Below are 25,271 nucleotides of genomic sequence, written 5' to 3' on the forward strand. Positions count from 1 at the left end.
CAGATTGGCCTGGTCCGTCTTGGTATGGATCCCGCTACGGTGTTTGTGAAAGGTCATGTGCGAGGGCCTCTACTCTGTTAAGGGACGATTTTTCTGTTTTGACAAAAATGGCTTCTGTGACTCCTTTCTCAAACCATCTGTCTTCTCTGGCCAGAATACAAACATTGCTGTCTTCAAATGAACGGCCTGTGTTATATTCAGAAACTCCCCACACGTCATCAGAACTGAAGAAGCCTCTTGGAAGAGGGTTGAAACGTCTTCAAGTGACAGTCGCATTTGGCAACTGGGCATTCAAGTCTACTTGCCGGCAAGGAGATTTCCACAAGAAAACAACGATTTTATCATCGTCAAACTGGCAATCTGATTCCACCCACCTGCGTGCCAAAGTGTCCCTGAGCAAGAAACTGAACCCCGAGTGGTTACTACTGGTCTTGAGCTGGATTAATTCACTATAACCTGGATGACTGAGAACCTCCACAGACAATTGTTTTGTTTATTATTTTGTTAATAATAAAATCTGTACGCAAACTGGCAAAAATTAGGCATCGCCTTTTCTTTGGAGAAAGATGTGTGCGTGTATGTATGTGTGTGCGTGTGTGTGTTTGTCCAATCTCGTCTAATGTTTCTGTTCCTCGTCTCATTGCGAAAGCATTTAAGCAAACAGAAAAATACATCATTGTAATGCATCATTTCCTGCACAGATTTTCATATCTTTGTTTTCGAGATGAATGCGAGAGTCATCTCTCTGCTGGCAGAGTAGATGATCTTTCTGCTTTGCTAACTTCTTTGAAGTCATTTACATCCGTGCACAGGTGGCGCTCGGCATCGACCCGGTGCGGCGGGCTTTCCCCGGCTTCTCCCTCCGAACCGGCAGATGTTCCATGGAGGACAGCTGCAGGACGGGCTGAGAGGGATCTTTAATTCAAGCGATCCATCAAACAATGCGCGTTGTTTGATGGAGCGTTCCTGCGAAAAACCCACCGACGACGGCGGCTTCAGACAAGATGAAAGAAGAATCGCTCGGTTATTGTTTTGTTTCTTTCTAAAAGCCCCTTAAGCCATTTTTTTGTTTTTGCTACCTTTCTTTATCTTTTACTACTGCGGAACCTCTGCTCCTAATTTTATTGCGCGACAAGACAGCGTTTTATTTCCCCCCGTTCTGGCAAACATTTCCGTTCGGGGGCAAATGAAACAGATGAAGTTTGGAACGTAAAATATTTAGTGTTTCAAATCAAAGACCTCGGGGCTCTCCGGCAGGGACGGACATGTGGTTAATGAAGTGCATTATGTTCGCGGTGAAGTTCGTCAGCGCCCCGAGGAGCGAGGGGGACTTTCTTCTGGGCGAGAAACATCATAAATAATTTAGACCTTCCGGCACCGAAAGCTCGGAACGAGAAAAGATGTTTATTTTTGGTTGTTTCTTTGGTTTTACAGGGTGGCGTTTTACGGGTGGTGCGGCGGTTTCTGCCTTCCTGTGTGGCGTCTCGGTGTTCTCCACGTGGGGGTTCCTCAGGGTTCTCCAGGTTCCTGGCACGGTCCAAAAACCCGCAGGAGGTTCACCAGAGACCCTACACGGTCCAGACATGAGACCGAGAGGGTTAATGGTTGCGTGTGCGTGTCTATATGTAACGTCATGTCAATGAGTGAGTAAATAATTGTACGTCCCTATATGACATGTGAATGAAAGGGTGAATGGTTGAATGTTGCTAAATGCAGCTCTGTGATAGGCCGGTCGAGGGTGAACCCCACCTCTCGCCCAATGACAGCTGGGATGTCCCTACACTGGCTCTCGGTAGCCGCCCTGGTGCTACAGCCCCGTCTTGTGTCCAGGTTATGGTCAAGCCACATGTCCCTACCTGTCCCCTCTGATCTGCCACCTTTGGGCGACTGTCCATCCCGCCACTCAGAGCCCCCGGCCGATCCAACCGGTCTCGGCTGTTCTCGGTTTTGGCTCCTAAGTAGAGGAACGAACTCCCGAAAAAGGTCAGAACAGCGGGGTCGCTGCCCATCTTTCTCCTTGAGCTGAAAACATACCTCTTCACCAAGCACTACCCTACTAATCGCACTTAGCCCTCCCAACACCCCCAAAAAAATGAATGTATATATGCATAGGTTCTGAGATGGCTATTTGGTTGAGTTGGCACTTCTGACTACTGGTACTTCAGATCTTCGGTCACTGAATTGCACTTCTTGTAAGTCGCTTTGGTTAAAAGTATCTGCCAAATGACTGTAATGCAATGTTATGTAATATAATGGACTCCAGGATGAGAGGGTGAATGGGTACATGTCTCTATATGACATGTGAATGAGCGAATGTTTGTATGTCTATTCGATGCCTAAATGACAGGGTGAATAATTGAATGTTTCTACATGACGTGAATGAGCGAATGGATTTCTGTCTCTATGTGATGTGTGAATGAATGGTTGTTTGTGGCCTCCTAAATGTGGCCTCCTGATTGCCAAGCCAATGAATGCATGAACGAATGAATGAGTGTTTGGTTGTTACTGTTTTTACGCCTCGCTACTCTTCTCCTTTGTGCTGCTCCCTGCAAGGCTCGTCACATCCAATCACCCGCCTCCATCTAACCCGCTCCTCTGCATCCTCTTCACTCACATCATCCGTTGCAACAACAATGAAAAGTAATTAAATGAAATACGGTACCAAAAGCTACCGGTGGCTTTAGTTCGGCCCGTCCCGATTGGCTGAAGAGAAACATCACGGCCACCGGGAACATCCTGAGATGATGCCGAACAAGAGAACAAGTGAGACTACCATTGTTTGGTTGTCAGTCGCTGATGGATTCAGCCGCCGGTAATGAGAGAAGACCGAGAGCACCACGTCGTTTCCTGAGTGATTTTTTTTTCCCCGTGTTTATCTGTCACATCTCCAGAGAGTGAACCAGATCTGCCGAGGACTCCAACCTTTCACGTGACTGTAAACAACTCCAGCTCTGGGACTCATTATGCCAGACTTGATGCCACGCAGGCGTTCAGAAGAGCAGCGTACAACATCTCCTTCGCACACTGCCATTTCGGCCACTAAATGCTAAACGCCGGTCTCCGAATGCAAGAACTGCGGGCTCAAAAGTGATGTTTCCTGACATCGCCGGCCCTCGTGATCCGCTTTAACCAACCAGGGGAAGCCTCCGTGATCTGCGCCAGTTGACCCTAAAATAAGTCTTGAGATTTAATTGCTTCCAAGCAGCATAGGAAGTCAGAGAAGCCAATGTTTTAGACATCGGAGACACAGTGGCGGACAGAATGGAGCCACATGTCCTATATATGCTGCTCCCGCTGCAATTCACCAACCCTGCTTTGTTTAAGAAAAGTTTACCACTCTGGGGAAATGTCTTGAAAGGCACGGAGGCTGGAAGCTTTGCATTCAAGTTTGCATTTTCACTTTGACAGTCATGCCAGAATTAACAAATGCAGAGCCCTATCCATCCCAGTGCGCACATGCAGACACACACACACATAAACACACACACACACCCTCTTGGGTTGTGTTTTGGATGTTTGTTTTCCATCTTTGACATGGCTGCGTGACTTTTATGTGGGTGCATTGAACTATTTTAATGAGTACACCAGCGCTAACGTGCATCCGGCGTCTCACCGGCAGCAGAGACGATGCTAGTGAACACGCGTGAAGCCATTTTTTAATGTCAGAAAAAAAGAACATTGCGATCAATTCGCGTTCTCCTACCGACGCAAACATTGTTCGCTTCATTTGGCTAATTTGGATCGGGTCCCCGCTCGGACGTAAAGAGCCACATAATCGATGACTCTGCAACTTTCCGTTCAAAATAAATGCACAATTCTGGCCACAATGGAGGAAGAAAAAAAACCCTTATTCATTTTCTTCTTTGTCCTTTGTCTGGTCCAAAAGAGTCCGTTCACTGGATTCACACCACTTATCCAGATGTTCCTCTGGAAAGGGTCAGCTGAGGGTAAACAGCAGACTCTTGAAATCCATGAATATGCTGGTGGAAATATGTATGACGGTGCTCTCACAGTGATGGCTAATGATGCAAACAACGATAGCGGGCATTCATTCATTCATTCATTCATTCATTTATTCTCCATACCCTGATCCTGCTGTCATTAACTCATTCCCACATCGCATAGAGACATACAATAATTCGCCCTCTCATTCACAAGTCACGGAGATGTACAACCATTCACTCATTCACAAATCATATAAAGGCAAACAACCATTCACCCTCTCATTTACACATCTGGGAGATCCTGTATCTCCAATTAACCTCCTACATGATGTGTTTTGAGAGGAACAAATGAATGAATGAATGAATGACACGCCGCTGCTTTGTCAACCGGCAAAGCTCCCTCGGTGTTTCTCTGGCTCGAATGCCCGAATAACAGTGTGTCCATTTACCGGTTCTGCACCCGTGGAGAAACTGCAAAAGCGGCGCTAATTAACCGACGGCTGTCAGAATGGAAGATGAATGAGCGTTTGAAGATGAGCGGCTGTGAGAACTTCAGCGGCGAGGCACAGATCTAATACCATCGTCCAGTTTTTTTTTTTGTCGGACTGAATAGAAACGGTAATCAATCGCGGACATACAGTTCATGCTGAACCAGATGACGCTGGTTCTTTGGCTCTACTTAAGAATCTACAGTCTTCATCTTCCGCCATCAGGTGTCACCACGGCCAATCATCTTCCTCCATCTAACCCTCTTCTTCCATCCAAGAACCTCTGGTCTTCTTCTGACTCGTGAAACGGATGCGCACATCCCAGGTAAAACGGCGAAACTCCAGAGCAGAGACGTGCAAGTGGAGATTCTCTTTCTCCCGAAAGAATGAAGAACATTTCCGTCACCACGCCCTGTTCCTCACGGCTGGTGGAAACACTACATTCATTATTCTTCTCCTTTTTTTTTTTCTTCTAATTTTCGCATCTGACCTCTTACCCGACTACTTCCAACTCCTTTTTCTCATTTTTTCCATGACGTCGCCGCAAGACAGGCCGCTGCCCCGAAATATGCATCTTCTTCATCGTGAAGATTGACTTCCTCCTCCGAGACGCTTGCTAAGTACAGTCGGTCATTCATAATGATTACAATGTGTGTGTTGTGCGGTATGTATTCCTGGACGCTGTCGGACGTCAGCCGCGGTTCTCCGCTTTGAAAAGAAGGCTGTGTTTCTAAAACAGGCAAGATTCTTCTTCTTGTTCTTCTTCTTGGCAAAAAGACGATATACAGTACATGCTAAATGAGGCGGCACGGTGGCGCAGTGGTTTTGCGCTTCTGCCTCGTGAGAAGAAGATCCCTTGCTTTCTGTTTGGAGTCTCCATGTTCTCCCCCGATTCTCCGGTTTCCTCCCACGGTGCTGAAACATGCACCGGGATGGGGACTCTACATCGCCAAGATGCGTGAATGAAAAAAATGAATGGTTGTTTGTCTCGTAAATGCACCGAAAGATTTTCGCGGACCGAAAAGTCTTTCGGAAGGAAATATCGGGGGTTTTACGGCGTGTTCCCGCCATCTCCGTGGTTAAGTCTACGGTGGCAATGCAAGATGTTTGAGATCAAATCTTTCCCGAGTCCTTGTGTCAAATTCTAACGTCTTAGATATGATGGCAAGTCTTTTGGTTTTTACGATGATGTAACACAATCAAAAACCAACAGAAACAGGAAACCTGGTAGACAAACAATCCCCAGAGCAGTATCTGGGGCAGAGACGATCGAACGGGAACGGTGAAGGAAATCCTGGGATGGAGCGTCCAGAAAGAGGAGCGGATGGTGGAGCCGTGGGCGGAACAGCCCAGCTTAGGGAAGGAAAGGTGGACCGGAATAGCAGAGGCTCTGAAGATACTCAGGGAAAACATTGCATGCTTGGAAATCATGGCTGAAAGAATGTAGTTGTAGTTTTGTGAAAAGTGACCCTGTAAGATCCACAGTCTGGAAAACGAGGCTGAAACTAAAAACTCGTCTCTAGATCTTCTCAAAATCTTCTGATGAATGGTTGGATATGGTATGAATGGTTCCAGAGCGCGAAGTCTGTTGTGGTTCTCATCCAGGTCACGGTGAATTCTTGTCGAAATCTTGTCATGGCAATTAAACTTGAAATTCTTCACTTGAAGACGTTTCAGTCTTCATCCCCCGTTTCACCCCTCCTCCCGAGCCTCTGGTATGACGCGTGAAACATCCTCAAGTGAAGAATTTCAAGTCCAAAGATTTCCACAAGAATTTATACTAGAAAGGATCCACACACATGTCGGATGCTACTATCGCAAGCAAGTTGGAGTTTCCAGAAGATACTTCGGCATGCAGACAGGAGGATCCAGCCAGGAATGGAACCGCCCACCTCAGCTCTGCCATCTGAGCCCCCAACCATCATTTCATTTACACTAATCTGAAGGTATTGTAAAATTCTTCGTATTACTTCCTCGTTGTCTCCCCTCCCTTCGAATGCAGGTTTCGGACCGACTCTACGACTCCGCCCGGATGCCTGCTGGGGCTCCGGCAATCATAACCGAGGTCACGCAACAGGAGCCAAACAGCATCGCAATCATCCTTGCAGGAATATGGTCACGGGTGACATTCCCAAACACCCTCGGGCGCTTCGCATCGCATTTGGCTTAATATGTTCGCTCTATCTCCGTCGCCCGCGAGGGATGGAGGACACATTTGAATTGTTTCAGAGACGCGCTGCTGAATCCCAGACGGCCGTTGCTCATCCAAACAGGCTTAGAAGCCAAACTTAAAAAAAAAAAAACATTTATTTCGCAAGACGCGGCTTTGCTACAAAACTAATAAGCGGGGGAAAATTTCAAGTATTTTTCAATCAGCTTTGCTATCACTTCAATAACAAAAGGAAAAATGTAATTATTTTTCAATCATTCGTTCATTATCTGTACAGTTTAAGGGTCCCCAGCGGCATTAACCTTGGAGCAGTCGCCAATCACAGGTGGGCATGCAAAGACACGACCATTCACAGGTCATTAAACACACATAAAACCGACCGACCTATATCGTCACACCAACATATCCTGCTAATATTTACTCTGTGTCCAACAATTGGATATTTTCGGAAACACGACTCAAATACGATGATTAAAAACATTCATTCGAGAGGAGATGAGGGGTTCATTAACCCTGACCCCGCGGGTCGCAACACCGAATTGGAGGCTCCTCCGCCCGCCGCGTTCTCAGCAAAAACGATTACGTGTAGTGATTTGCATTGTGTTGCTGCCGTCGTTCTTGACAGCTTCATCTTTTATTTACAGCGCTCGACTAATGTTGCAGATGTCGGAAACCAACACCAGGGGGAGGGAAGGGGGGGATGAACAATACTCTCTGATGCAAACATCTGCTGCGGTTTGTCATCGTCTGTCGTTCTGCAGATTGACGAACATTATGACTCCCACCTGAGCTGCACTTATAAGACTAGCATCATTTACAGCATCCATGCTAGTGATCACAAACATGTCGGAGTTTGTCTCCGTGAATCGAGGAGATGGTGCCATGCAAATACAGATTCAGGAATTCGCACGAAATGAAGTTGCTTCCAACTGCTGCTGCTGCTGCTGCAGCGGAGGAGGATATTTTCAATTAATCAGACTGTCTCATCAATAATACATCGCCCCTGCGGCCCGTCACTCTTCTCCAGCCATTTATCCAGGCAGTCCAGCCGGAGGGACGCCATCCAGACATTGCTCCTGTTGCGGTCATCGCTCCGAGCCGCTGCGACCATGCCCGTTCATCACCGTAACCCCGTCAGGCGGTTGATTTTGCAAAAGGGCGGGGATGACGGAGAAAGCCTCCATCCAACGAGATGACAACAATTCAACTGAAATAGTAAATGTTGTTGCGAACGCACAGAAGCCTCTCTGGAAAGTTGTGAGCTTTAGCTTTAGTGGGTCCATGTGGGACATTTGGCTCTTCAGTGAAGTTGAGCTTACATTTCTCCTGGAACTAAACCCGCTCTCTTTCTAATTCTACTCTTGTTAGGCGAGCATTTTGGAGTCGGAAGGGATTGTGCGAGATTGGACACAATCATCGAAAGCGCCACATCTGATGCCTCCCCGGCTCCTTCATTTGCACTTTGGAGTGTATTATCTCGTGAGGGCCGAGGGATCTGTTTTCTCTTTGGCAGGATATTTCCTCCCCTGCAGTCTGGAGCCATTCTCTCCATGCAAACCTCTTCCATTTACCCCTAAATGCTAGGACGTAGTAATACCCCTGCACAAAGATAATTTATTTTTTGCAAATTAAAACCCCCTTTTCTACCGCGGGAACTTTAACCAGGGATTCTGAAAAACACGCTTCCGTCCACGTCACCTGATGAAAACAAACTTCCCCTGGAAAAGTACCTGGCTTTGGGACGTGGGACTTTTCAGATTGCCCGGAATTGTTTGAGGGGGGAGTAGAACGTCACAAGTGCGGTCCACCAAAAACACTGAATGGTGGAAAACTCTCCGCAACATTTCTGCACACTGAAGCGCAGCTGCAAACTTTGTTTACTTCGCTCCCACGCGCTTTTTCGTTTCGTTTTTCGGAGAGGAGGACGAGAAACAGACTGATGAAGACGAGGTCCAGGCTCTTCCGAGTGTGTTTGCTGGTGAAGATGTGGAGCTGGACGTTGAGCGGAGGGGACGGTAGACCTCCATTCTGAAGGAACTGCACTTTCTCACATGTCATGGATCTGATTCAAATAAGTTCCGCTGAAACTTTCAATTTGGTTGGAAACGCGGAGATTTACCAGGGACTCTTTTCCCTGAGGTGAATAGGATCCTGGTGATGAAAGTTTTGGGGATTTCAGTGGAGAAAAGGATAACTTCTACTTTACTTGGTTCGGGCAATACAGAGAAGACACCTTCTGGAAAGTTTTCTGGTGCAATGTTTTTTTTTTTGGTTTTTTTTTCAGGAGGAAAAGTTTGTGCATATTATATTGACTTCACTGTCTTTACCCAAATTGCTAAAGTGTGTGAGCTCCAGCCCTGACAAACCGGCCACGTGTCTCCTCCATAAAACATTGATATGAGTATTTTAAGTTCTTTCCAGCGCATTTCTGCTGACACTTTTACAGCAGCACCGTGCGAAGCGCCGCTACGAGCTGCTGCACAGGCACGCATGTAGTCATGCACAAAGAGTGACATTAAACAAAATGCTTACCTCGATAAAAGGCGCGATGAGAAGGTTCGGTTTTAGGTTAGATTAACTTTATTGTCATTACACAGGTACAGGGTACAGAAATACAGTTAAGCATCAAACTAGAAGTGCAAAAAAGCAGCAAGTGTAAATACAATAAATAAATTAACAGTATGTGGTTTATTACATCGATAATTTACAAGTGATTTACAGAGTTGGTGCGATCAACATGTCATACAGATGGATATGTGCATCTAATGTAGTAGATTACGGGCAGGAACTGTGGATGTTATTTCCACATAGATATGTAGAGATGATAAGTCAAGCTGCACGAAAATACAGACATGGACATATACCATTATGGTACTACTTACTGACCTTTGCACTCAACTGTATGCACAAAAAAAAACCTCTGCTGCTGTCAAATGCTGTCAAATATCAGTCTGTATCTGCATGCCCTGTATGCTTCACACCTCATAGGTTTCTGTTGACTGTTTAATATAAAAGTCCACTTAACTGCACTTCTATTATCAGTATTATTTTGATAATTTCATGTCACCGTGGGATTGTGAGAAACATCTTCACTATTCCAGTGCATGCGCAGAAAATAACAGTAAAGCTGACTTTGACTAAATAGTACATAAACAGATACACAGAGTAGCTGCATTGGATCCCTAAACTATTGTAGTACTTGTATATTGGTGCTGCTTCCATGGCATTCTGGGATTTCCAACGCATATCTGATCCTGACGGACTGTTGCAAAAACATCCATAGCCACAGAGGCAACGGGGGCGCTCAAAATGCTTGTAAGACTTCAAGAGGGCAGGTTCTTTGCGGTTTTATGCCAGCCTGGTGTCCAACTCCGGCGGTCCTGCTTCGACACCAGGATGTCGTCAGCATAGAGCAGCATTTATGACTGGAAATCCACTGCAGTGGTATCCATGGACAAAATTCGCAGGAGGGGCGATGGAGCCCCTGGTGGACCTCCATGCTAGTTGGGAAGATTCCAGCACCAGTGGAGTCACGGTAAAGTAGCTGCATCCACCAGATGTACTCTAGATGTGTACTGTAATCAGAAACTGATCTTCTGTTATTTGACATCCAATCATGTTGTCATCTTGTTCAGTTCCTATTTTTAATTTTTTTTTTACTTTGCATCTCACCAGTCTTGCTTTTATTTTTTTAGCCAAGCAGGCAAAGACTGGCAATCTCTATGGAGCAAAACCATCTACACAGAGAATGTAGCCATCTGGCTTTCTTCACAGTGAAAAAAAAAAAAAGAAGAAAAATCACGGGGGATGGGAGAAGAGTGACAAATTACCCCTCCTCTCCCGCCGCCTGTCAGCGTCAAGATGTCTGTTTTAAAAATAACAGTTGTGTGCAGCCCGGTAGTGCAATTGCCAAAAACAAGGATCTAAGGTCCTTCCTGAAAGTGACGTTTTCAAAAAGAGGAAGAGTTCTTCACAAGGGAAAACACGTCTGGAGTTGAAGAGGTGCTCTTGGACGTCTTTGCAGAGGTGGAGGCCACACAGGGAGGGGCAGATGTTGGAAGAAAGGCATCAAAAATCAGTTTACCGTGATCCCAGGAAAAAAAAACAACACATCCATCTCTCATTCAGTCCCGGCGTCCAGTTCCCTGTTGAGGTCATTACTCATACTCGTAACCAGATACCTAAAAATGACTTCCTGGAGAAAATAATGTCACCAGTCGTACTTTTGCGTCCCTCCGCCGAAGCCATCCACGCTGCAGCCGACAGAAACGCTGCTTTTGTTTCCCCTCACCTTTTGAGGCGGTGCGCTCCGCCGCGTCCCTCAAAGTTCGCCGCGCTTTTCTCAGATAAATATGTATCAGTTATTAATATCAATGCAAGGAACAATTTCGGGTCTCCAATGAACCTCCTGCATGTGTTTGGACTGTGGGAGGAATCCCACGAACACGGAGACGCCACACAGGAAGGCCTTCTGCGGGAATCCAAGCTTGGACCTTCTGGATACAAAGCAGAAGAGCGAACCGCTGAGCCTGCCGTTCGTGGATCGTACATTAATAACAAAGTTTCACGGCTCACCAAGCTGTCCGGCAATTAAAGATCAGGTTTAGTCCAATGAAATGTTCTCATCTCCCACACAGAGCTGACTTTTATTGCATAAGACATGAAAATGAACCCCGAGGCAGACCCGCCGTGTTTAAACGCAGACCTGCTGATTGGTGGCCACAGTAACCCTTGGAGCCCGGACACGCTGTCTGGCTCCCAGAAATGGAGAAGGACGGAGCGTGGCGTCCAGGAAAAAGAGACTCTCCCCCGTTTGTCCACCTGCCAGCCGGCTGGGTTCAATACGGCCGCTCAGAATAACACCGGGGCCTCCGATGCTACCACAAAGTCCCCAGACCTTCTCCTTTTCCATCACACAAGTGGCGCGACCTCACATTAATCCGACGGCAACTGAACTTTTTTTTTTTTTTTTTCCAGCCGCCGGCTCGTCATTTTTTCGCGGCTAGTAAAAAAAAAAAAAAAAAAAACATACGGTTTGAAACAGGAAATGACAAGCTAATTCAGCCGCGGCTCCGTTTCCCGAGCGCCGGAGATCCTCATCCGACTCACCAGCTCAGAGGGAAACAGGAGGGTGAGGGTAAAGCTGACGTGATGCCGGAAAGGGCGTCAGCACGCTGTTATTTCCTCGTGCAAGACACTCATACAACTTGCATGGCAACTGTGAGTGTGTGTGTGTGTGTGTGTGTGTGTGAACGGCGAATGCTATCCAGTGTAAAGCAATAGAAAGTGAAGGCTATTATCTTATCCTGACAAATTCAGCTGCACATTATTAATCCTGGATGAGGAGGGGATCAGCAGCGAGCAGATGACTGAAGCCGGAAGGAGCGTTTTGATATTCGAATGAGAGCCGATCTCGGGAAAAAAAAATAAGATTTGCCTGAAGAGAAATTCAAAAATGCCTCATGTGGTTCAACTATCCAGGGCTGCAGGACCCAGTGGGCTCCGTCAACAGCTGATGCCGCCGAGGATCCCGAACAGGAATAATTCGCTACCGACCTAAAACCCCGTCGAAGCCACATTATCTCCTCACGTGTCGCCTTTCCAGGGATCTCCTCCTCAACGGATGCAAACACAACAACAGCAGAGAAGAAAAATTCACAGGTAATGTCTGAGAGAGCCAGGTTGTAGTGGTCAGCCTCGCAGCCAGGAGGTCCCAGATTGGATTTCCTTTCCGTGTGGAGGCTCCACGTTCTCCATGTGGGGTTCCTCCACATGCAGGTGATTCACTGAGACTTGACATTGTCCAGACATGTGAATGACAGAGGGAATGGCCGCATGTCTTTATATAATCATATGAATATAATAAAATATATAAAATCATATATCAAATATATATATAAAAAATAAAAATATATAAAATATATTCAAAATATAAATATATAAAATAAATATAATTATATGACATATGAATGGCTGTGTGTCTCTACAAGACTCATGATATGCAAAGTATATGTCTCTATATTATATCCAAATGGGAGATTGAATGGTTGCATGTCTCTCTATAACATGTGAATGAGAGGGTGAATGGTTGTATGTCGTGACGAGACTTGTGAACGAAGGCTCGTACATCTCTGTAAGACGTCCAAATGAGAGATCGAATGGTTGCATGTCTATATATGGCCTGTGAATAGTTGTATGTCTCTATTTAACATGCAAATGAGGGACTGATGGTTCTGATGCAGGGTCAGGATGCCGTTGTCAGCCGCTCCAGTGTTATCCTTCCCCCGAACCCGTCATACAGTTTTATCGAAGTCTTCCGAGCGCCCGCAGCGACGCCGCCACTCTCCGTCGGACGGCTAATTCCCCCCCCCCCCACCCGTAGCGCTGATTGCTCCTCTCCAGAATATGAGGTTACCTGCTGACTGATGGTCACAGCGGCAAAGGTTAATTAATGAGCCGTGGCAGAGACGGCGGCCGCCGGCGGGGGAGGGGCCCTCCCGGGGCCGGGACTCGCCGCCGGCGGAAGATAAAGGTGGGTCTGGGAGAGGGTTTGAATAACAGGCTGAAATGAAGTCTAAATTCCAATCTGGGAAAAGCCTTTGTGTATTCAATGATTGTCTGTGAAATTTACCTGATCGCTCACTCAGAGCGGCGCAGGAGCCAAGCGCAAATGGAGCCCCTTCCTCGTTTTCCATGAGGAAAAAACGAATTGCGATCTATTGTTTGTTTTTTTTTAATCAAATTTAATTCACCAGACAACCTGGAGTGGAGTGGATTAGAGCCGCAAAGGTGCCACCTTTGATCGCAGAGCAACAGGTGTGCCTGCGCCGTATTTTATGCTGTATTTTCCCTGTTTTTGTCAGACAAAACTTAAATAATCTCCCAATTGTGAGGTTTCCTGAAAGCTTACAGGTGAAATGGTGAAAGTCAAGAAATGCACATCGATGGCAACTTAATGTCCATCAACGTTTGCATGAGTGGGATCTCTTTCTGCATGGATTAATAATTATTTAAAATCATATAAATATATTATTCAATCATTCTTTACTGCTTATCATGAGAAGCCAGAGGAAACCCATGCAGACACGGGGGGGAAGATGCATACATAAATATATAAGTATTTGTATTTGTGTACTGTTAGGGAAATAGCTAAAATAAGCAGACAGTTCACAAAAAATACAATGAAAAATCAGCTTAGCTGCACAGAGCCTTGGAAGAGATGTAATCACACCCAGATAAGTGTCTTCATGACGTATAAAAACCAGTTCATGCAGGAAGAGGGCGTGCCTGAAGGAAGCTGGCGTTTCTGGATTGGACAAAGAAGCAACAACACCTCGTCCGATGAGCGTGAACCAATCAGAGAATTCTAGAAGAAATGGTTCGGCGTGCTTCTCTGAAAGACGTCCTGTCGGACAGACGGTCGAGAGCAGCCCATGCATGCAAGGTACCTGAAAACTAACTAAACTTAAGACAGATTCTGATTCAGTTGTCAAGTGTCTTCCCTCGAAATCTGACCAACGCAACAGTTTCACTCACCAATCCAAATAATCGGAATCAGGTGTTCAGGAAATCCCAGCATGGAACTGTCATAGGACGCCAGCTGTGCAACAAATCAAGGCGTGAAATTTACTCGCTCCTAAATATTCCACAGTCCACTGTCAGCTGTATGATAACAACATGAAAGTGTTTGGGAACAACAGCAACTCAGACACGAGGTGTTCGGCCACGTAAACCGAAGGAGCGGGTTCAGCGGAAGCAAAGGCGCATCGTGCAAAGAGGTCACCGACTTTCTGCAGTCAATTGCCACAGACCTCCAAACTTCATGTGGCTTTCAGAGTAGCTTAAAACAGTTCAAGGAGAGCTTCATAGAACGGGTTTCAATGAGCGAGCAGCTGCATCCAAGCCACACATCACCAAGTGCGATTCAAAGCGTCGGATGTAGTGCCGTAAAGCACACCGCCAATGGACTCTGGAGCAGTGGAGACGCATTCTCTGGAGTGACAAATTGTGCTTTCCATCTGGCAATCTGATGGACAAGTCTGGGATTGGCGGTTGCCAGGAGAACGGTACTTGTCTGACTACATTGTCCCAAGTGTGAAGTTCGGTGGAAGGGGTGCGGGGTTGTTTTCCAGGAGCTGGGCTCGGCCCCTTAGTTCCAGTGAAAGGAACTCTGAAAGCTTCAGCACACCGAGACATTTCGGACAATTCCAGGCTCCCAAGTTTGTGGGAACAGTTTGGAGCGGGTCCCTTCCTTTTCCAACATGACTGTGCACCAGTGCACAAAGCAAGGTCCATAAAGACATGGATGACAGAGTCCGGTGGGGATGGACTTGACTGACCTCGACCCGATAGAACACTTTTGGGATAAAATAGAGCGGAAACTGAGAGCCAGGCCTTTTCGTCTAACATCAGTGTGTGACAAATGTGCATGTGGAGGAACGGTCAAAAACTCCCATAAACACACCTTGTGGACAGCCTTCCCAGAAGAGTTGAAGCTGTTCTAGCTGCAAAGGGTGGACTGACATTATATTGAACTCTATGGATTAGGAATGGGATGTCACTTAAGTTCATATGCGAGTCAAGGCAGGTGAGCGAATACTTTTGGCCGTATAGTGTGTGTGTGCGTGTGTGTGTGTGTATATATAAAGCCCAGTCATAATAATTCCATCGCAGGGACCTTCCTTCCCCAGAACACTACATTAAATATACATTGCTCTTGACTCTTTTGTTCTTTGTTGGATTTTAAATGCATAACATTTTATGTGCAATGCCAGTTCTCCACTTGGTCTGAATACTTAGAGCCTCACCTTCATGGCATTTAATTTCAAATTTGACCCATTATTGCAGAAAGCCTTGCAGAAGAACGCACCTTGTATATTTATGTAATTCATATGCCATTCATATCGGGCTCGTGCATTGATATAGGTTTTTGTCGAAGCGCTTTTTGAGAGATGTCGGCTGATTGGCTGGCTGGAGGATTCAAACAAAACGATGTAGAAAATGTGTAAAAATATCAAGTGACGCATAGTTTATGCTGATAAATAATGATATGGCGGCACGGTGGCGCAGCGGTTGAACGCCTGTTCCTCACAGACACAAAGTCCCTGGTTGGGTTCTGACAGAGGGCCTTTCAGCGTGGAGTCGGGATGGGTTTCCTCCAGGTTCTGCGGGTTCCAGAAAAATGCAGAAAGCTGAGACTCTGATCCGGCCAGATGGGTGAACGAGAGGGTGACTAGTCGTATGTCTCTTTAAGTTGTAACGGTAAGAGGACGCCTCGAGTGTGAGCACCTCCGTGGAACTCGGGCGCTCCTCAACAGGAAAAACACAAATAATTGTGTGTCAAACAACTTCAAGTCCAGATTTGCAGAACCCCCCCCCCCCCCCCCCCTTGCTGAGGCAATCGCCTGAGGTTCCACAGGGAACAATGCGCCTCTGCATGTAGAAATTAGACGTTGAGAACCCTGCCGGGCGCTGGAGTGTTACGAGAAAGATCCAGAACAAATGAGTAATAACGTAAGTGCGTCACTGAAACAGCTCTCGCTGGTGAGACTGGCCTTCTTCTAACTTGCGCTAAAGTTCCCCGACCAGAGAACCACGTGTTCTCTGATGGTCAGCTCCTCCTCGTCGTGCACATCAGCCACAGAGGCAATTAGACTTCTGTCATCCACGTCTAATAACACCGGGGAATTTACTGCGGTGTCATTGCGGCAGCGCAGTGCTGACTCTTTGCTGCTGGGTTAGCAGAAACCAGAGCCAGACTACATGTACCAATTACAATATATGCGCTGTGTTTTGTATTGATAGGTAACAACTATTCGGTTTTCCTGCAGCCGGGATCACCGGGGTGATGGAGACGATCCCAGTCCCGGGTTCACCCAGGACTGGATCGCAGGACCACATAAAGTCATACCGCAATTTCCGGACAATAAGCCGCCATTTTCACGCGGCTTAAACAACGATTCGGCTACTTTATGGATTTTTTGGGGGCTGACAAGCTTCATGCCGCAAAAACATTTAGCCTCGTCACATTGGACCAACACCGAAGAAGACGACTTGAATGGTTTCAGTGCGCAAGAGAAAGACGAAGATAGCGATTAGTTACAGTTAACAGTTAAGACAATTCATATTTCATTGTATTTCTTATTCTTCCTCCTTTCTACTATTATCTACTACTGTTATGTTTTTTACTTGAAACTCTGGCACGACAATTTCCTTCGGGATTAATAAAGTTGTTCTCATCTCATCTCATCATCATCATCAGATGGAGTAGGACAAAGTGGGGATAGAAAATGGACGGATGGATGGATGGATGGATGGATGGATGGATGGATGGATGGATGGACTTTCCTTGGTGTTATTTATTATTACTCTTTTTCATGTGCCGTGTTACAGGCACTGTTCAGGAAAAAAGCATTTCCAGTACGTATTTGTGGATGTGACAAGTATGAATTTGTTTAATAGTTTAAAAAAATGTTTCTGTTTAACATCTTTCTGTGTAAATATCTCATATTACAACATGGACACCTAAATATGTACACATATATTTATTTGTTTGCTTTTAGCCGGTGCGGCTTATATTTATGTGAGCTCAATAGCCCAGAAATGATGGTATAAGGACCTACAAAATGTTCTGGTCGTGGCAGCTGGATTTTACCAAGAAGTCACCATGACCTGGATGGCCGAGAACCTCCACAGAAAAGACATACAAGTATGTCACCATTCAGTAACTCTGTCTTACACCTGGACAATTTAGAGTCTCCGATTGGTCTGCAAATTTCTGGAGGAACCCCTAACAGACACGGGGTGAGACCCTGTCGGAATCGAACCCGGGACCTTCGCGCTGTGCCGTCATCGACAACTACCGGTTCATTATAATCAGAACAATATCAGGTGCAAAATAAAACACGCCACATCAAGAGAACTCACCGCAAGGAACATGTGCCCAATATATTTTCCGATTTATTATTTTTCCTTACATCAGCTCCACATTTTTCCTTTTTTTTTTTTTTTTTTCGTTCCAGAAAGCTTGAAGAAAATGATTGTAATTCAAGGCCACAGAAGCAAGGAACCATATCCCCACGAGCAAATACAAAAACAAAGTTGGTAACAGGATTGCAACACCAAAGTGAAAGCATGTCTGCCAAGTCTGCACACTCAGAGTCCACACACATCAAACGGGCTTTCCAGGCAGTCAAAGGTTTTTAGTGTTCACAGAGAAAGAGAGAGAGAGAGAATGGCTAACTGGAATCTTTGTCTCGGCGCCGGTGGATAAAACTGTGGGTATTCCGATGCGTGCAGATGTGACGAAGAGTATATAGCCAACGGAAAGGTGGGATCGGTTTACAGGTCAGCAGGAGTAAATGTGACCGGGAACTGAAGCAAAAAAAAAAATAAAATAAAAAACTCAACGTTCGTGCCCGAGCTCTTTGAGCGTTCTCAAAAACAAAAATCGGGGGACAGATGATTGGACGGCCGTTCAGCCGTGACGGGAAACCAGAAACTTGCGCGCGTTTCTGTGTTTGCAGTGAGAACGCTGGGTCGGCCGTTAGTTACGGCGCCCGGCGCATTAATGCGGCCCGGCAGGGAGGGAATGCTCCGGAAAATTGTTTTGACTCGAAATGTGTCAAGGCTGACAGTTTCTTCTTCTGCTCCTTCCTTTTTTTATTTTCCAGTTTGATCCCTATTAAGCACTTCCCTCTGATCTAATTCGATAAATGCCAAAGGGAGTCACAATAATCACATTCATCCCCCCCGGTCCTTCGGGGATGCACGTCCTCGCAACTCATAAATGCTTCTAGCTTCTTTTTATATATATATATATATATATTTCTTTGAGACTTAATATGTCGAGAGGTTTATACGTCACCGGATATTTATACATTCCAAGCTAATCAAATATGTACAGTGAGGTTAGCTTTGGAAAAATTCACAGAATCACAAATACAATCCTTTGAAAAAGAACAAAAAAAGTAGAAGTCCCTGTGAGAGTGGTAGGCTACTCCAAACCACTGCTTAAACCTTGGATCCTTCCCGTGTTCTGACATTTCAACGAATGAAACGTACTCCGTTACATTCCGACACGCTGCGTCTCTTTGTGTTTCAAACATGACGGCAGGCTAAGCTCTGCTAAAAAAATAAGCTCCCTCCCAAAGCCATAAAAGCAGAAACCGAGGCGTTCAATAAATAATTCTTACTTAATTAGCTCACGGCGTCTGTTACCAAACCGGCGCACACACTCCCATAACCATGCCAATAAATTTCAATAAATATTTTACAAGCGTCTTTCTGACATCACAGATTTGGGACAGAAAAAAAAAAAGTGTTTTTTTTTTTTTTTTTGCCCTCGCTTACTAAGACACACAGTAGGCTATATCGTCTTCACAGAGAGTTGTAGCATTGATGCGGGAACTTAGTACTTTTGAGACCAATGACTGCATGTAGCACAGGGAGGGTAGTGCTACGGGGTGTCGCGTGGGGAGAAAGTGAAATATCCAAAGGAATCACCGGTCCCCCTACCGCGTTAATGTAAAATAGTTCCCCCCCAAAAATCTATCGTCACGTGACGCCATACCGACAAAGGGTCAAGACAGCGAACCTCACATTACAGCGTACCTCTTAAGGTCAGTGCAAAACAAAAAGTGGCAGTCAACATACGGCGCTATTTCAGCTGACCAGCAGCGGTTGAGTTAACTGGCGAATCTAGTGTAGCCCAGCCTCTGCATCACGCCCCAGCAAATGTCCTCGATGAGTCTGATGTCCCTCCGGGGCATGGTTTGCCTCCACTGGTTGATGTTGGCCGGCGAGATTTCCCCTTCGTACATCAGGTTGTACAGGTTGGTGGAGGTGGTGAAGATGAGCTGGTTGAGTGCCGCCGGCGAGACGGGCACCCCGAGAAACTGGTGTATGCTCTCGGTGGTTTCCTGCGGGAAGTTGACCAAGTCCTCGAACCTCACCCGGGTGAAGGACTCCTCCGGGAGGCTCTTGCTGACCCTCAGCACCGAGGCGGCGTGCGCCAGCCACAGATGGGCCAGGATCAGGACGGGGTTCGTCTCCGAGCGGGCCAGCAGTTGCGTTATCGTTTTGAACTCGGGCGCCGTGACGGGACACCCGTCCCTCACGACGTTCTCCTTGAATATCAAGGAAAGGTGCTGTGGAATGTTCTTTAGGGAATAAAGGCTGGGTTTGCTGTTGTACACCATAAGGTAGACCCACGCTCGAGGGTCTCTGACAACATAGATCGTCTTGAGGGAAGGTCCGACCACCTCCTGGACGAAAGGCAGCTTGAGCGCCCAGCTGCCGCTCCTCATGCTGAGGACCACGCGGGTGTTGGGGTACTCGGCGACGTGCCGTCTTATTTCCCTGACGTACTCGGCGTCTCGGTCCACGCTGCCTCTGAGTCTGCCCTTCAGTTCAGACGCCGGCTCCCGCCTCCTGGATCGTTTCTTTCTGTCCCTGGAGGCGCCCGAGGACCTCTGGGACTGTTTGACCCTGGTGCCCTCCGTCAGTTGAATGTTTTGCAAGTGCAGCTTCGTGTTGTGCACCAGCGAATGCAGCCAGCCCTGTATCATCTTAAATCGTCCGTGCACGGCGTCTAACCTCGACCACTCGCAGGCATCCACCAGGGAGTCGAACTCGAACTCCGTCTCCGGGATGTCCACGTGCTCCGTGGGGACCCTGATGTAAACAAAGTCGGAGTTGTTGTAGAAGAGGTGCTTGAGGATTTCCGACCCCGAACCGGGGAGCGTCGTGATGAGGATGGTGGGGAGCTGGCGCTGCTCGTACACCCGGCCCTGTTTGTTCGCGTCACTTCTGGCGCCCACGCCTTTCCACTTCACCCTGCAGAGCAGCCGATCGCAACTGCTGGACACGAACAGCAGCTCGGCTATCCAGAGCACGAGCACGGAGAGGAGGGCGTAGCGCATCAGCCTGCGCAGCCTGAAGCACACGTCGTAAAACTTCCTCTGCATGGTCAGGAAACCGATAGCCACGCAGAGAACCACCCCCGCCATGATGTTGACCGTCAAGCCATACTCAAACAGCTGATTATCGCTATCTGTTTGTTTGGGGATGACTTGCGTCCCAAGGCCATATCGTGTGATTTGATATCTATCCTCTACTTTACAGTGTCCGCCGTATCCCAAATATGACAACCTCGCTCCGATGTCTCGGTAATTCGTGGCTATAGAAACAACCTTCTCCGTGTTATTTATCGTCAGGGAGAGACGCACGCCGTTTTTGCTATCGTCTATGAATCTGCAGTTGGACACCTTGACATGCGGTCCATGAAACACGTAGGCGACTCTGCTGATGGCGCCGGCCATCGGGAAAGTGACGTTGACGTATTGCGTCCATCTCTTCTTGAACTCGGCCGCCTGCTCCGCTTCCTGTATCCGAGTATCGGGGCTGCGGCCCTGGGCGTCAAACCAGAACATTTTATAATGAGCGTCCCACACGTCCATCATGGCGCCGTTGTACCTGTCCATAAATCGAAAAGGGACGTACTTGAAATCGATGTCCAAGTTGTGGAAGAAAGCGCTGAGCGATTTCAGCGGCGAGTCCGGGGCCTTCTCCACGTGGTCGAGCACCAGGAGGGTCTGCGAGTTGAGCAGAACCAGAGCTCGGTACACGCTCTTCAGCCCCATGGCGGGGGAGTAGGCGGACGCCGCCTCGCCGCTCACAAACATGGTGTCCCTGTGTAAAGACGCGACGATCACTTCGCCTCTGGCATCGCCCACCCCTTTGTCGGTCCAGCGCAGCCACTTGGCGCACTCTCCCAACTGGCCCTCCCACGGAGCGTTACACTGACTGGTCGGGGATGGACTGAACACCAACACGTTGTTAAGATAGCTAAACTTTGGCCCGTAAAGTGCTTCTGATACAAATACCTGCCCGTTCGGGGCGAATGTGAAAGAATTCTGGTCCGGATGCTCGTGGCCGGGGTTGAAGCTGCTCCAGCCGTCCACCCAGGAGTAAGGCTTCTCATGGACTATGTCGTAGACCGCGCGACCACCCAGCCTGCCGGACTTAAAGGAAACAAACGTATTCCCCTGACCATTGGGCAGACAGGCCCCGTACGTGACCACGCCCCAGTTTGAGAAAACGTGCATTCTGGCATTGCCGAAGTTGTGGGGAGGCTGCGGCGTGAGGTGGGCGTTGTACCAGATGTACTCCGTGTGAAGCGTGGCCCAGCGCTGGGCGGACGACTGCCCCATGGGACCGTCCTTGGGCCGGTGCTTGCGGATTTGTTGCGCCAGCCAGTTGCCCGTCCCGTTCCTCAGGACGAACGCGTCGAGAAAAACCAACTGGCTCTCCGGCCCGTAGAACCAGTTGTAGTTGGAGTCGCCGATGCCGACCGTCCTCTGGAAACCCGGCAGGAGGGTGGCGTAGTAAAACCAGAAGTGTCCTCGCAGCCAGTTGTTCTGCGTGTTGTCGATGTTGAAATGGCGCTGCGCTAAGAAGACGTACTGTGTGATGGACTTGGCCGTGTAGCTCCCGTAGGCGACCCCCTCGTCCAGCGACCCGTCCACAACGTGGTTCAGGAGGAACATGGTTTTCTCCATGTAGTCCACGGCCACCTGTTTCCAAATCATCGACTCGGGATTGTTGTGCAACCCCACCACGACGGCGCCGGTCAGGATGGCCAGGATATTTGTGGCTTGGTGATTCTGAAGGTACTGTTTCCCCCAGGATCTGTACTTGGAGAACTCATACAGCTCCTCCGTCGCCGAGCGAATTTTCTTGAGGTAAACATCTCTCCGCTGTTCGTCCAGGAAAGAGTAGACGAAGTCGTAGGCGGTGGCGAACCCGGTGAGCGAGTGGGCCATGGGGACCTCGTCGTTCGGAGCGCTGGCCACCTTCCAGTCCAGGTAGCCGGCCATTCGGTCCATGAATTTGGTGAGAAACTGCAGGGCGGCGGAGTCCTCCGGGCACAGAAGGCAGTAAAGAGCCAGGGGAGGTAGGTTGTTCCCGTAAATCTCGTTCCACTTGCTTGTAAACTCCTCGTGTTTCGCCGGCGGCATGTAAAAAGGGACGTTGGACAGCATGGTGAGCACCGCTGCCCGGATGACTTTAAACACGTGGCTGTGGGTGGTGGAGGCCTTTTGCCTCATGGGTACCACGTCCGCCTGGTTAAAGTATAGGTTGGGGTGAGCGTCGGCGGCGCGGAGCTGCCATTTGTCGGCGGCGCCGATCTGCGGGAGCCCGACGTGCAGCAGGTCGTCGGACAGCATGTCTTTGTCGGTGGCGTTGAGGAGCCCCGAAAAGGCGGCTCCGGTGGCGACCAGGGCCGGCAAAAAGAGACAACACGCCAGCCAGTTCGCTGCCATGTTACGTCCGATTTGCGGATGTATTTTACATCATTTTTCAAGAAAAAAATCCAGGAACCACCAAGGAGGAGAAGTCTGGCATAGCGAGCTACACGTCCACTTGTTTAAAAACTTCTTCTGAGACGCCCGAGAGACAATCAAATTAAAAATACTACCGTGAGGAAAGACCGATTTGTCTCTTGTCCATGGTTCTTCTCGTCCTCTCAGTTGATTTTGCGGTGACCCCCACCTTGCCGCAGCTCCCTCAGCCCCAGTCCGCGTCTGGTCCCGCCGCAGCCGCCCAGGAGCTCCGCGCGCAGCCCGGAGGCGCCGCAGCATCCGCGGACACGAACCCCGGCGAGCGCCGCTCCCCCGCGGGCGACATCGCTCGGTATCCCCCGCCTCAGGCGCGGGGAACCTCCGGCCGCCCGCAGCGTTAAAGCTGCAAAGGAAGCCGATCCGCTTGCATGGTGGGAGCGGACCTTCTCTCCTTTACGCGCTCCGTGCACGGCGATGGAGATAGAGGAGAAGAAGAAGAAGTCCGCGGAGAGGAAAGTTGTCGTCCCTCTTTAAGTATTCGCAGAATGGTGCATGTCCCCTCCTCCCTGCGCTCCCATCGGCTGCAGGAAGATACAAAAAACAAACGGATGATGGATCCGCGGCGCCGCAAGCTCGTCTGCAGCCCTGGAAGACGCGCGGCACAGCGGCGCGACGTTCTGCGTGTGTCGGTGTGTGTGTGTGTGTGTGTGTGTGTGTGTGTGTGCGCGTAATCTCCGGATGAGTCTCCCCTGCCTCCCCCCACCCCCGCCAGACTGTTCAACACAGATTGTTTTCCTGCACTGGACAAAGTGGAGAACATTTCCACGGTGCAAACTGTAGAGGGAGCCGTGGGTTCAGGAGCGCCTCCTCCAGGAGGAAACATCTCCCACCTTCAACTCCCCGCTGATGCTCTTCCTGCTCCACAAGCCTGTGCGTGTGCGTGTGCACACGCCACACACCATTTAGCCTCATCTTGTCAGTTTTTTTTTTAAATGCATATTTATCAGGGGCTGTCAAAGGATTAAAATTGTTTAATCAGATTAATCTCAGGGCCGCTGAGGATTAATTTAGATTGATCGCAATCAATAGCCCGTCATTAGTAATTGGGGGGGTTGGACACGTGAAAGATTTGCGTGCATTTATAATACTCATCATATTGATATAATTCATAAGCGGTGCCCTATGTAAACAGTAGATGCGGATTGCAAAATAAAAACGATCAAGAGGGCGAATAGTTACGCGGGTCTCTGTATGTAAGGAGAAGGAGAATGTCTGTATGTTTCTATACGAGAGGGTGAATGTTGTATATCTATTTATGACGTGAATGAGAAAGTGAACGGTTGTTCGGCTCCATACGAGAGGGTGAACCGTTTTAAAGATCTCGATACGAGACGTCTCTATACGCAATAAATAAGACAGCGAGCGGTTGGATGTTTCTTTACGAGAGCATGAATGTTCTTTGTCGCTATCTGAAATAAGAAAGTGAATATTTGTAGGTGTTAACGAGAGAGCGAATGGTTGTTTGTCTCCATATGCGTCCCTGTGAACGACCGGCGTCGGGTCCAGGATGAACCCTGCCAATGACGGCCGAGATGGGCTCCGGCCCTTTCGGTCCTGAACGCGGCGGCGAGGATAACGACTGGATGAATGCTTCCTTTTTGTCTTAAACCAATCAAATCTCCGTATTAATATGACTCGCTGCCATCCAGCTGCTCAGACAGATTCCCTCGTTCGCATTCTCCGAGGCGCCGACGTTCCCCGAGGGTTCGTCCGATCGGCCGTGTTGTGTTTACTAATGTCTGTTCGTCATTGACGCGGTACTTACGGCGGGAAGTGCTCCAGTGGATCGAAAACTCCTCCCCGCGGAGGGTGACGACTACTTCCTGTCGCTTCGTCGTCCCATCATTGGATTCATTTGGACTTGAAATCCAGAGGTCCGTACGTTGTTGGGAGTTTAGAGTCCGCCATCTTGGCGGCGTTGGTAGCGGGACTGTTGGGAGTCACTTGTGCACTGAGCACGCCTAAATTGCATTAAAATTCAATCAAATCAATCATGCAAATTAATTAACTGCTAATTTTGACTCTTTCCAGAGAAAATGGGGGAGGTTACTCCACTGTTAAGCCCTTGCTGTTAAGCGGTTTCCCCAACGACCACCTGACATTCATATCAGAGCCCCCCCTCCCCTCGACTACTTGCGATGTCAATCCGCTCTCCGGCAGCGAGGATGGCGGTTGCTAGCGGCAGCGGCGGAGCCATTTTCCCGACCCCGGAGACGAGAGGGCTGCAGAGGCATAATGTAGCTGAAATTTGAAACAGCTGAACCCA

The 25,271-nt window shown here is 48.2% G+C and overlaps 1 protein-coding gene across 1 annotated transcript; it reads right to left on the bottom strand.

Moving 5' to 3' along the window:
- Window positions 1–17,028: 17,028 nt before the first annotated feature.
- On the bottom strand, window positions 17,029–23,643 carry dselb (dermatan sulfate epimerase like b). Its single transcript, XM_086150895.1, has one exon. The coding sequence runs from the start codon at window positions 22,925–22,927 to the stop codon at window positions 19,289–19,291; it is 3,639 nt and encodes a 1,212-aa protein (XP_086007021.1). The 5' UTR covers window positions 22,928–23,643; the 3' UTR covers window positions 17,029–19,288.
- Between the last annotated feature and the right edge of the window lie 1,628 nt (window positions 23,644–25,271).

This window comes from Fistularia commersonii, chromosome 8 (genome assembly GCF_037954325.1).
Source record: "Fistularia commersonii isolate RoL2024-O1a breed Wild chromosome 8, RoL_Fcom_v1.0, whole genome shotgun sequence".
In the NCBI taxonomy this organism is placed as follows: Eukaryota; Metazoa; Chordata; class Actinopteri; order Syngnathiformes; family Fistulariidae; genus Fistularia; species Fistularia commersonii.

Bases quoted from the DNA above. Each gene is read 5' to 3' on its own strand.
- dselb (XM_086150895.1), bottom strand. From the start codon at position 22,927: ATGGCAGCGAACTGGCTGGCGTGTTGTCTCTTTTTGCCGGCCCTGGTC.